We start from the raw sequence: 13,358 nt of genomic DNA, 5'->3' as shown, positions 1-13,358 counted from the left end.
CACCCTAGCCCCGCCACCCTCGAACCACGACCTCCCCCTCGCCCCTCGTCCTCCAAGCTCACCTCCTCCACCACCTCAACCACCAAGACCAACCCCACCCTAGCCCCCCATCCTCGAACCCTGACCACTACCAACCCCACCTCAACCACAAAGACCGCCACACCCATCCGCCACTCGGCCCCTTCCCCTCAGGAATGAAAGTAAACATGCAAAGTCCTAAACCTCCCTACCTTCCTCCACCTCCTCCTCCAAGTCCCCCTCTTCCTTCTCCTACTCCCCCTCCTCTTCCTCCTCCTCCTCCTCCTCCTCCTCCTCCTCCCCAACCTCCTCCACCTCCTCCTTCTCCTCCATCTCCTCTTTCACCTCCACCTCTTCCTCCTCCTCCTCCTCCTCCTCCTCCTCCTCCTCCCCCCTCTCTCCTCCTCCTCCACCTCCTCCTTCACCTCCACCTCTTCCTCCTCCTCCTCTTCCTCCTCCTCCTCCTCCTCCTCCCAACCTCCTCCAGCCTCCTCCTTCTCCTCCATCTCCTCTTTCACCTCCACCTCTTCCTCCTCCTCCTCCTCCTCCTCCACCTCCTCCTTCACCTCCACCTCTTCCTCCTCCTCTTCCTCCTCCTCCTCCTCCTCCTCCTTCTCCTCCTCCTCCTCCTCCTCCTCCACCTCCTCCTTCACCTCCACCTCTTCCTCCTCCTCCTCCTCTTCCTCCACCTCCTCCTCCTCCTCCTCCCCCTTCTCCTCCACCTCCTCTTTATCCATCTCCTCCTCCTCATTCTCCTCCACCTCCTCTTTATCCATCTCCTCCTCCCCAACCTCCTCCATCTCCTCCTTAACGTCCTCTTCCTCCTCCTCCTCCTCCTCCTCTTCCTCCTCCTCCCCCAAACCCCATGCCCACCAGAGGAGAAGGGGGCCAATACAAACATCCACCACTATTGCTCTTAATTGGCTTAAAGAGACTTTGGCAAACAGGACCCCCTCCCACCCCCCCCCCCCCCCCCCTTCAGGGCTGTTCCTTCCCAGACCTGACCGGTGGCTGAGCCGCAAATCATCTGACTTCGAGCGCTTAACTTTTAACGCTCACAACACACACAAACCTCTGCAACGCCACATTCGACAAGTCTGTCCAAAACTAGCGACGGGCCTAAACAAACGCTGAGTGGAAAGGTAAAGATGACACACACATGTCACGGGACACACGTCGTGTGTACATACGGGACGGACGGCTCCCCTCAGTGGTGTTCTCTCCTTCCCTCTGGAAGTCCCTTTAAACATCCAGTGTGATTTTTCTCACCATGGAAAAAATAAATCCAAAAGCGAGAGCGGGGACAGCGGGGCCGGCCGTAAACCACTGGCCCCTGGCGCCGGCTTTAATTAACACTTAGATTACGTTTACAGGACCAACAAGGTCTGCCCTGCTTTATAACCCCCAAGGGCCCTTCCATTCTCCTGCCCCCCCCCCCCACCCACTCCCCCGGGGCTCCAGAACATTCTCAGTTTGATGGGTCCCCGTCATACGTTTAAAAATAATTGTTGGACCAAAGCCGGCTCCGCACGCCCAACAGGGCTTCCTCCACCCTGATTGGACAGAACGGGACGATCCCCCTCGCGTAAAGGGACCACGTTTACCCATTACTTATCACCGCCCTTCTTCATCTCCTCCTCCTCTTCCTCCACCACCTCCTCCACCATCTTCACCATCACCAGCCCCACCTCCTCCAGCCCCACCTCCTCCACCACCACTTCCTCCTCCTGCACCCCCTCCTCCTCCTGCACCACCCCCTCCACCGCTTTCTCCTCCTGAACCCCCTCCTCAATGATTTCCTCCTCCTCCACCATCACTTCCTCCTACTCCACCAGCACCTCCGCTACTTGCACCTATTTCACAACTTCCTCCTCCTCCACCACCTCCACCTCCTCCACCCCCTCTCTTTTCCACCACCACCTTCTCCTCCTCCACCACTTTCTCCACCGCCACCTCCTCTGAGTCCTCTTCCTCCTCCACCATCTCTGCCCCCACCGTCTGAGAGCCAGCCTCTATTTGAGGTTCTGATTGGTTTGTTTGGCTTCCTGCTGTCAGTCCGGCTGCAGTTTGGCCATGAAGCCAACCTCTGATTCCCCCACCCTGAGGCTGTTAGAACAGGGTCCTCGTCTTCCTCTCTTCCCTCTGTCGTCTGGGCTCTGCTCTGAGGTTGTTGCGGTACACTTTCGGTTTCTGGTCGACAGCCAAACGTTACAAAGCAACCTGCTGGTCTGTAAATACGCCAGACACACCGGCCGGAGAGTGTGAGAGACGACTTGTCCGACTTCAAACACAAACGCAGACGCAAAGGGTTTCGACCGGAATGAGGATTGGAGACTTGGACAGGGAAGCAGACTGCATTGGGCAGAAAGTTACGTCAAGCACACCGACACACACACACCCACACATGCACGCAAGCGCACACACACACACACACACACACACACACACATACACACACACACACACACACACACACACACACACACACACACACACACACACACACACACACACACACACACACACACAAACACACACACTTACACAAACACACACACACACACACACAAGTGTTTACAGAACTTATTCTCACAAATGTCAGGGTTAGCCAATAAAGATGATCCTGGACGATTGGATGATTTTCAAGGATGAATACATTATTTCAAGAGGCTTGAATGCATTATTTCAAGAGGCTTTTTTAAAAAAAAAGAGATTTTAAGAGTAACTCCTCCATTTCAAGGATGCATATAATATTTCAAGAATGCTGGTAAATATATTATTTGAAGGAAGTCAATGCTATTTCATGGAGTCAAATAGGATGCAAACATTACTAGAATATTTGTTTTAATTTTCCACAGGGTTGGTTGATTCAATTAAACCAGATACAATACACATGTTCTCTCACTTTTGCACAAAGACACAGGATTGCTTGCACACTGTATTCATTATGTTATAAAGGCAGACAGAGACATCTGAATGACCTGAAATTGTTAGTGCTTGGCACTTGTTTCTATGAATATCCTTACTGCATCCAAAGCGATATATTGTTGTTTCTCTTTCTCCTGACAAGTGTACTTAATGTAAGACGCTTCGGATAGAAGCGTCTGCTAAATGCCGTTAACGTATATGTAAAGAAAATCTGAAAAACAAACTGGTCTTCGCCACTAGGGGACTCATGTCTACTCAAACACGTTTAACTCTAGTACAGGGAAACAAAGGGACGAAATAATCACATGACATTGCATAATTCTCAATATAGACGCGTTGACATGCATTTTACTTGTTGCCAGTGTGACAGGGAAACATGGTCTTCATCCAAATCCTGAACCAATGATACACAACTCTCAGTCAGGGCCCCTTTCAGACGGTCTGTCAGACTCTCCTTCACGCCAACCGGTGCATAAAGATGTACGTTCGAGACAAGAAGCTCCCGGTCATGTCCCAGCGAACACACGACCGAGCTCCCCCAACGTTGAAGATTTAGCAAACCACTTGGTCACGGGCGCTGCACTGCGACGACGTACGAGTATCGAACAGGTCCAAACCGGGCTTAATACTTCAGTGCTGGGCACCTGGAGGGTCAGGCATTGCTTCCTCCGTTCACCTCTGCCTCAGAAACCTCCCGCGACGGCTGACCTCACGGCCCGGCCAGGGCGCCCTTGGCCCCTGAGCTCATTAAATCCCCGCGGGGTTAAGCGGTTTTAGGGTGATGTGCAATACGTTCCAGATATACACAAAGCCTGTGTTTTCCAGCCAAACTGGAAAATCCACAACGATTCAGAACGTAGTAAATCACATGTTTTGATTCAACTCGACGAAGGCGGCCGTTATCAAGGCCCTGGATTTCAAACGTGCGTCTGTTTATGAAGGGAGTTCAACAGGTTATTGTCCATGATGTGAAACATGTACATACTGGAGGGTCAGAGAGAGATCACAAACAACAAATAGTGAACGTCCGAAAAAGACTGACTACAACAGGCTAGGTAGATAGTTGGAGGTTGTCCCTACGAGAGAGAGACGGGGAAGGGGAAACGTCCGTTCCCCACGGCGTGTTTACCATCTTGATAAGGTGTGTGTGCTGTTGTGGAGCCAAGCTGAGCTGAGCCCCAGCTCTCTCTCTCTCTGCATGGGAACAATGTTCACAATCCAAGGGGGTCAACTTGAACATGAGAGGAGCCAGACTGAGGGGCTGGGGGGGGGGGGGGGGGAGGTTTAGGGAGGAACGGGGGAGGCGGGTCGAGGAGGCCACTCACACGCCAGTGATTGTGAGAAAATCATAGTAAGGTGCTGCCAACAAAGATGGAATGGCGACCATCCAAACACAAGAGGCAGGACAAAGGGGGCTGCATGCTGAGACCGCAAACATTCATATTTACACGCAACACTTGGAGTTAATTGCAGTGAATTCCTGCGCTGGGTGTTAACTGGGGGCTGGGGTGGATTCCCTTCTACCAAACATGTTGTTTTCCACCAGCCATGTCTGTGCTTTATCTTTCAATTAAGTTGAGTCAAGATTGAAATAGATGAACTCAAACGAGCTCAAAGGCAGCTTGAACAAGCTAATGTTTTGAGGAAACAAGCTGTCACAGAGAGACTACTAATCCAAGATATCCTAAATTAACTAAATCAACATAAGAGATTATGTTAATCAACAAAACAAATGCTGGGCAGAAGAATTGTATATTATAAAGTTACAGGAACCATGTAGCTGATAAGTTGGAACCTAATTGTTTGGCTATTCAGTTCATAGGTTTGGCTCAACTGATACAATTGATCCTTTAACTCAGCCAGGACATGTAAGGACAAATCAAGCTTCCCGACACTTTTCCATGACCCTACGGCTACGACCATATCTAGCGTTCCCGCTTTGGATGGAGAAAAGCTACTCGATCAGAGGAGGTCCGGAAATCTGTAAACGCTGAAATATGGATCTAATAACAAGTCCGACCTCATACCGCAGAGATAGAAAACATCCTCAATTGGCTTCTAAGGTTCCTGTACTTTAGCATAAATGGAAGAAGAATGAAAGAAGGAATGTGAACCGTCCATGAATAAATATATACACATAAATGCAAGCAAATACATAGATAGAATCCACAGGGCTCTGGCGAGCGATGACTTGGACAGGGCGCCTCCTGAACGACCAAGGAGCGATGACCTTGCATACCAGACGAGGTTTGATTTAATGAGGGCTGGATATCAGCGTCCTCCCACACGCGGCCCATCAAACCCAGCCAGCGTCGTTCACCATGGCCAGATTCCCCCCGAAATAATCATAAATTAACATCAGCCTCCTTCTATGCATTCAAGTCCAGCAGCACCACAGCACGGTCAAGGGCGATGGGAAAGCACCAAGCGATGGGAAACTAAAACCATAGTTTCTCTTCCTCCTCCCCCTCTTCCTCCTCCTCCTCCTCTTCCTCCACCTCCCCTTCCTCCTCCTCCTTCCCCAAATCCCATCACCACCAGAGGAGAAAGGGGCCCACAACCAGAAATATTTAACCACCCTTCTTACTCTGATGTAAGCTGCATGAAAGAAGAAATAATTGCACACATTTGTGTAAAGTATGTTTTATATCTATGCATTTGGGGGACGGTTTCCATCCATCTAACAAGGTTCAAGTGTCTTACAATGATGCATGTGCATACATATTAATGCCAGTTGAGCTGGACACAAACACCATTGGTACTGGTGTCCATGGCCAGGGGAGATGGTTCTCCTCCATTGCAGAAGAACCTTTTAGGTTCTAGTCGTGGAGATTCCACAAGAGTCCTGGATGAAGACGAAGAGGAAACATGAAACTGAATGTTAAACCCCAGACATCTTCTACACCACAGGAAGACTGCAAAGGACCCAAAAATGATAAAAATCGAACACACCCTGAATCATATTTTTGCATTTTTGCATTTGATGCCTCACGGATTAGGATTGGGGTAAACCAAAACTGCTTTTTGAACCAAAACTGCCTTTTGGTTTACTCCAGTAGATCCATCATGGGTCAAATCAAATATTACTTCTGAACAACCAGAACGAAGAAACAGGACTCTGATATCAAATGAGTTTTGATGCTTTTGATGAATAGTTTAAACAAATGTGTATTTCCACACCCTTTCTAACTTTGATCCCGACCAAAGTATTTTAGAAATGCATGAGGGCTTTGAAGCCGGTCTCTGGCAAGACAGCAAAGCCCGACACGAACCCTGTTTAGGAAGCCTGGAAACCTTTGAATTCTGCCATTCATCTCATACTGACCGTCAATTACTGTTCGTTATGAATTTTACCCTGCTTGGCACAATCCAAACCATTTGAGGAAAAAGCCCCTTAACTAAACTCCTTTCCTAACTAAACAAGTGCATAAACCTTTGAACTTTGAGGTCATTAAATCCGAGAAAATCTCCTTAAACCTATCCAAGATTTCCCTCTCTTAATAAACAGCAGGATATCAGGTAAATAGCACTTACAAAGACTCAACTTTGAGACTCGTATGAAATATGTCTTGTGGGGTAATGCTATAAAATAAGAACAAAATATTTGGCATATCTTCTCCAACTCATTTGAATGATTCTCATTGCTTGTACCGTGAATATAGAACCGCCCTACTCTGAATCTACCTTTAGGGTTCTTCATACATGGTTTACCGTTTCAAAAGCGCCTCATCGTTTTCAAGTATAGCATGAGTAATCGGTTAAGTTAGTACTACGCTGACTAAATAAGAACTACAAGAGTGTGCTTAACCTGGGGTGCTTGTGATTTACTGTACACTGCTCTGGATTGAATTGGATTTGCTCTAGCCACTAAGTGAGAGAGCGTTCTGCCCCGCATACTTCATCTACCGTTGAGTCAGCTCAGCGGCCGCTGCCTCGGGCTACGCTGAGGAACAGGTCCGCTCCAGCAATTACAATTACTCAGGAGAAACAAACAAATGCTCCAATGTTTGACCGCGGAATTACAGCGCGCTCTTTGATGCTGTTGTTGGCAATAAGAACAACGGGCCATAAGCGTTGATCAAGAGAATATCACAAATGTTTCAGGGAGTTTAATCAGCAAAGAAATGTGTTTGCCGCATAAATATACAGCGTCGGCTGGGATAGTAGGTTGGAGCCAGGAGCGGATTAGGCCTGAACTTTAGCAGCCAGGAACGTTACAGAAAGTACAGCGCAGAATATCTGGGCCGTCGGGTGAGGAAGGGCTCACTGCTCCATGCAGAGGGGATCGAGTGGCCCGCTCTTTACTGGCAGAGAGCAACATGTGGTGGAGCAGTCAGTGCTCTTCCAGAGCCGGGTTCTGGAGGAACAGTCAGACTCTTCTGAGTAGGGCACTGGAGGAACATCGGTGGTCTTCCAGAGCAGAGTTCTGGAGGAACATCAAGACCATCTCCCACTGGAGGTCTTAATGACATTGAGGGATTTGAATATCATTGTCTCAAGATTCTTTTACATACAGTAAAATGAACAGTTTAAGTAACAGTTTAAGCTTAAATAAAAAAGTATTTTTTATATATCTTACTATTCAGGGCAGACTTGTTAGTGAGAATGGGACTTGTCACATGGGTTTTTTTCCTGAAAAATAAAAATGTTTTTTTCTTTTCAGAATAAAAACACAGTATAAAACCCTGAATAAAGCCTAAATAAACGTTTAGCCCGTGCCACCGATATACTTGTTTTGACATAGAAACGCACGACACAGAGCAATCAATCCAGATTCCCCACTTTCTCCAAGTACAGTGTGGATGGTTAAGTGCAGCTTTCTCCGTTGGCAGCTGCATAGCAAGTGGGCCATCAGCCCACTGGAGCCCCCAACACACCCAAACACACACACACACACACACACACACACACACACACACACACACACACACACACACACACACACACACACACACACACACACACACACACACACACACACACACACACACACACTCACACACATACACACACAAACACACACAACCCTAACCGCACTATCCAGACCAGTCTGCTGTTCTGGAGGATGGGAGGAGAGGCGGTCACCCTGAAATAACATTCAGCTTGAGTTAGGCTTTGATAAATACACTGGACGGTTTCCACTGTTCTGCTGGTCTCACTTTCTGGAGGAGTGAGTGTTGACTATCAGTGTACGATGGGGGAAGTATTTAAGACTAATATAAACACACAAACACACAGATGTGCTGGCGCGAACGCACACACACACTCACGCAAACACGAACTCTCACGACAAACACACAAAAAGAGAGACAGACACACACGCACGCACACACGCACACGCATATACATACACACAAACACACTTTCAAAATGTAAATGTCAGTTAATGGTAAATACAATTTAAAATCTGAAAGATTCAAAGCAAAATGCTTAACAAAATTAGACCCTTATTCTGTTTATTAAGTTAACATTGCTGTCTGACTCCAAATAAACCAAACAATTGTCTTATTTTAAACACTGTAGGAATCAAAATCGTTCCACACTCACACAGATTAAAAAAAAAGACCCATCCTATTAAAACAAACACATACGCTTGAGAGTAATGCCCATTGGAGGAAAGCCCCCTGATTGGATCCCACATGGAGCAGCGTGGCGCTCCGTCCGGGGGTAATGACAGCAGCGCCTCCTCACCCGGCCTCCTCACCCGGCCTCCTCACCCGGCCTCCTCACCCGGCCTCCTCACCCGGCCTCCTCACCCGGCCTCCTGACCCGGCCCCTGAAGCCAGGGAGCCTGTCTGAGGGCTGAGCCCGAGCCTGAGAACGCAGCGTGTAAGTGGTATCATTATGGTGTCCCCAGCACCAGAGGAGCCGGGCAGGAGGGCGGCTGGTGCCCAGTAGTCTGCCCAGCTATAATGGAGGGGCTGGGGGAGGGGTCCCCAGCCCCCTAGCCCCACTATGGAGGAGATAATCAGACAAAACACTGGAAACTTTAAGGAGAAAAGCTTTTTGTTTTGAATGGCCTCTGTATGTGTGTGTGTGAGTGTGTGTGCCTGTGTGTGTGCGTGTGTGTGTGCCTGTGTGTGTGCGTGTGTGTGTGTGTGCCTGTGTGTGTGCGTGTGTGTGTGTGTGTGTGTGCCTGTGTGTGTGTGAGTGTGTGTGTGTGCGTGTGTATGTATGTGTGTGTGTGTGTGTGTGTGTGTGTGTGTGTGTGTATGTTTGTGTGTGTGTGTGTGTGTGTGTGTGTGTGTGTGTGTGTGTGTGTGTGTGTGTGTGTGTGTGTGTGTGTGTGTGTGTGTGTGTGTGTGTATGTTTGTGTGTGTGTGTGTGTGTGTGTGTGTGTGTGTGTGTGTGTGTGTGTGTGTGTGTGTGTGTGTGTGTGTGTGTGTGTGTGTGTGTGTGTGTTTGTTTGTTTGTGAGCTACACTTTAGGTCTGTCCTGTCTGTCTCACAGCAAGGTAAAGAAAAAGTAAGTTAACTTTTTCAGTTAACTTTATAAGTTAGCTGTAGATCTTTTTTGTCAGATAAAAGTTACATAATTACTTAAATTAATATGTCATCAATATTTATTTTTGTTTCATTTTATAATTATTATTATGAGTAATTTGGGTTGTTTTTGTGTTGGTATTATTACAACCATTAAAAGATAATGATTCTGAAGATGATGATGTTAATGACGGAGTTGTGGTGATAGGGTTTGGAGATGAACGACTGATGAGAGAACCGCGTTCAGTCACCACTATCACCAGAACACTCCAGCACAGCCATGCCCCTTTATAAGCCTTAACAGGCCCTGTGAGGACATGTTAGATGTCCTGATGATCGACTGACGGTGTAGCCTCGATAAGGACGCTGATAAGGCGATAGGGGGACGTGTTGTGACCGGTTAACACGCGTTATCTTTACGCGCGTCTTATTGTCCACGGTGCGTAATCTTACTAAAGCCACTTGGACGAGGTGTTGGAGCCGCTGTGGCCGCTGCATTTCATAATCAGTATAATCGTGTGGCCTAATTCATCTAAGGACACCAGCAGCAGGCCTACTGGCGACAAGCAGGAGGGGGATTCACACAGATTCTTACACGGAGTTAAATCGGGACAACAAAACCTCTCCAAAACCTTTCACCTGGCAGGTGACCTGATGCTCATCGATTAAATAAAGAAAGTACCGGAATCAAAACATGCCTTTTCAATCATTTCAGTGTCTTCTTTATTATACGAATATAAAGAATAAATAAGTTGTACTCTTAATTTACACGGTGAAACAACAAGTCGCTGACGCAAAGAAACGGTATGACACGCGTGGATCAAACAGTCCATCCAAAACAGACCCCTATGCGCCTATATCTCCATAAATACAAAACACATAACCCCACCTCTACACCCAATAAAGTAGACTCTGCGGTTACATTATACTCACTTTGTACAGGAAGACAATATATAGACAACTGTATGGCACATCATATACAAAAAATACATTCCACACTCGGAAGTGCATATGAATAAAATAAATCACTGACATAGCTTCATTTATTATCACGCGTTAGAGTCACTGAGGGGTTCGCTTGGGTTCAGTTCGAGCATGCGCACTTGCACTCCGTGATGATGGGGTACTGCACGGGGATCCAGGCGCACTTCAGGCCCCCTTTACGCGCCACGCACCGCCACCGCAGCAACGTGAGGTGCGTGGAGTCCGCCGGTTTGCACACCATCCCCTCGGGCACCGAGCACGACCTCTTGCTCAGGCAGCTGCCCACCCGCACGAACCGGGGCCAGAAGCGGCTGCCCAGGTCATTCCAGGTGGACACCACCGGGCAGAAGGAGTAGGCCCACAGCCACTGCTGCAGCCTCCGCTTCAGCTTTTTACTGGGTTTGGGCTTCTTGCCGAACTGCACGTCAAAATCCATGGCTTTGATCTCCTTGGGCATCACCCCGCTGGGCTTCTGGACCTCGTAGTCGTCCAGCTCCTCGTTGCCGGTGAACTTGTCCTCCGGGGGCAACACGGACAGAAATCGGCCGTCAAAGTCCCCCAACGAGCTCCTCAGCTCGGTCTCGTTAAGGTCCTTCTCCCGGGGGTCGAACACGGGGTCCGGGTCCTCCTTGAGCCCCACGAGGGGCAGACTGTCGCTGGGGATGGGTCGGAGGAGGTAGTAGTGTTGACAGAGCCCCCTCTCCACCAGGAGACCCAAAGACAGCGCCAGCAGACACACCGCCGCTAAGTTCTGTGACTGATCCATGGCTCAGTCCCGCTCACTCCCAACACCAACAAGTGGAGACGTACAATCAAATAATAAACGCAGCCAAACTCCAGAGCAGCAGTGTACAAAATACGTGTTGCGTTGCTTGTTTCGCTCAATATCTATGCGTAATTACGCGTTGGATGTGTCCACCGTCGAGTTCCCAGTCTAGATCAGTCAACGTTCCCAGCGGTTCTGGACGATGGGTGGCGAATGATACATCCGAGACGCATGTCGAAAAACCGCCCTGACTAAACTATTTAAAATACTTTGTTTAGAATTTGTGACCCAGCAATGAAACCGCATCGCAGGATGACCTCTAATCGTGCGTAGTTATCGTGTGCCAGCGGCGGGTTGGACTTGTGAATATTCGAGGCGTGCGTGCGCTCCGAAACAAGTCACCAAGTCAAGTTATAATCGGTGTTTATCAAGTTCTCCTCGCGTGCAAAAACCGGCATGATGCCCCGTTGTCTCGTGCAGAAAGCGGCGTGCGTAAAGCTGAAGGCACCGTTTTATTCTCCGCGACTAGTGATGTAATACGTGTGTGCCCCTTTGATTGTCAGTGGGTCCAAGGAGATCCTCGACACCTCCCTCCTCCCCATCTCCCTCCGCCCCGCCCCCAAAAGTGGGCGGGGCCCAGCGGTCCGAGGTCTTGGGTTAGGTTCGCCCTCTGTTGGCCTTTCAGCTCCCCTACCCGCTGATTGGCTATAATGGGGGCGATAATTAGCCTGTCTTTTTCTGGGCCTTTTCATAGCCACCGAATAATCACTGTGCACCAACATTTTGATCCCAAACCAAACAGTGGAGCAGCGCGGCTGTAAGTCTCTCTGCCATAACAACCTATAGGCCCATTAAAGCTGTTTACAGGCAAGAATGGCTCGTCATTCCAAACGTCTGTTTACGTTAGGAATGAGGAATATTCATTGCCTGTGTGTCCAACCGTAGTGGGGCAACCTCAGGGCGCTGTAACCCAACAGAATGTTTCTCAATAAACTTGGCCGACGAGGCACCCAAATAAACAGCACCCATTAAGGCCACCGCCATGGAAAGTCTCAAAATTTTTAAAAAAGCTGTCTAAACTAAAAAAAACCGCTGTGAGAATCATTCTTAAAAAAAAATTGTTTTTTAATGGAAGAACTTCGCCAGCTGCTGCATCAGTCATTAGCCGTGCCCTGAGATAAATGCATCTCTGTTTCATTTTCAATGAGCTAATTCATACAAGCACTTTGCCACACCATTCATTGGCCCCGCACTCGGATGATGACTTCGGGTGAAGTCTGGAAAATGTCAACATTCTGTTTTTTCTCATCTGGAGCGGCACGTATCATAAACCATCGCTCACACACGCGTGACAGTTCGAACATGGGTGCTCCAGCCCTCCAAGCTCACGCAACGCATGGAACAGTCTGTGGTCTTGTCTGCCTCGTCTGCTCAACCACCCCCCCCCCCGCCCCCACACCCCCCCTCAACCCCCACCCAACCCCCCTCCGCCACCTCCACCCCTGCCAACCCCTTGGCATGTACAAAACGCAAAACGCTGGCAGCTAGAGCGTACACAAACACAAACACATCAACACAGACACGCGCACAAACAAACAAGCCGCTCCGTGCCGAGCGGACCGCGTACACTTCCACCGAGGCCGGGGTTTTATTTAGAGAGGCATGACATCACGGCCACGGCGCTTGAGTGGCCCCGAAGCCATGACAGACCGTCTGGGAGAGGCCTGGGCACACAGCGCCGCGGGCCGGGCAGACGCCGGCTGGCTCCGGCGCTGAGCTCCGGGCTCTGATCGCCATTCACCATTCAGCTCGGAGCAGACGCTGCCGACCGGGGGGAGGAAGAGGGGCGGGAGATACATGTCGTTAGGCAGGGAGAGAGAGGTCCAGGGAAGGAGGCCTAGAGAGAGAGAGACAGACAGACAGACAGACAGACAGACAGACAAACAGACAGACAGACAAACGGATAGACGGAAGACGGATAGACGGATAGACAGACAGACTGACAGACAGACAGACAGACAGACAGACAGACAGACAGACAGACAGACAGACAGACAGACAGACAGACAGACCTACAGACAGACAGACAGACAGACAGACAGACAGACAGACAGACAGACAGACAGACAGACAGACAGACAGACAGATAGATAGATAGATAGATAGATAGATAGATAGAT

At 49.1% G+C, this 13,358-nt stretch overlaps 1 protein-coding gene and 1 long non-coding RNA gene across 2 annotated transcripts in view; one reads left to right on the top strand and one right to left on the bottom strand.

Annotated features, from left to right (window-relative positions):
- Nucleotides 1-13,358, top strand: part of LOC132452425 (uncharacterized) — a 256,155-nt gene that overhangs the window by 186,662 nt on the left and 56,135 nt on the right. The gene's annotated exons all lie outside the window — the stretch shown is intronic.
- Nucleotides 10,128-11,745, bottom strand: nog1 (noggin 1). The gene has a single exon (XM_060044958.1). It carries the CDS (start codon nt 11,176-11,178, stop codon nt 10,513-10,515), a length of 666 nt encoding a protein of 221 aa, XP_059900941.1. The 5' UTR covers nt 11,179-11,745; the 3' UTR covers nt 10,128-10,512.

This window comes from Gadus macrocephalus, chromosome 2 (genome assembly GCF_031168955.1).
Source record: "Gadus macrocephalus chromosome 2, ASM3116895v1".
Lineage (NCBI taxonomy): Eukaryota > Metazoa > Chordata > Actinopteri > Gadiformes > Gadidae > Gadus > Gadus macrocephalus.
This window is presented reverse-complemented; position numbering and strand designations above follow the sequence as displayed.

What these genes read in the sequence shown, in the direction of transcription:
- nog1 (XM_060044958.1), bottom strand. Translation starts at nt 11,178, where the DNA reads ATGGATCAGTCACAGAACTTAGCGGCGGTGTGTCTGCTGGCGCTGTCT.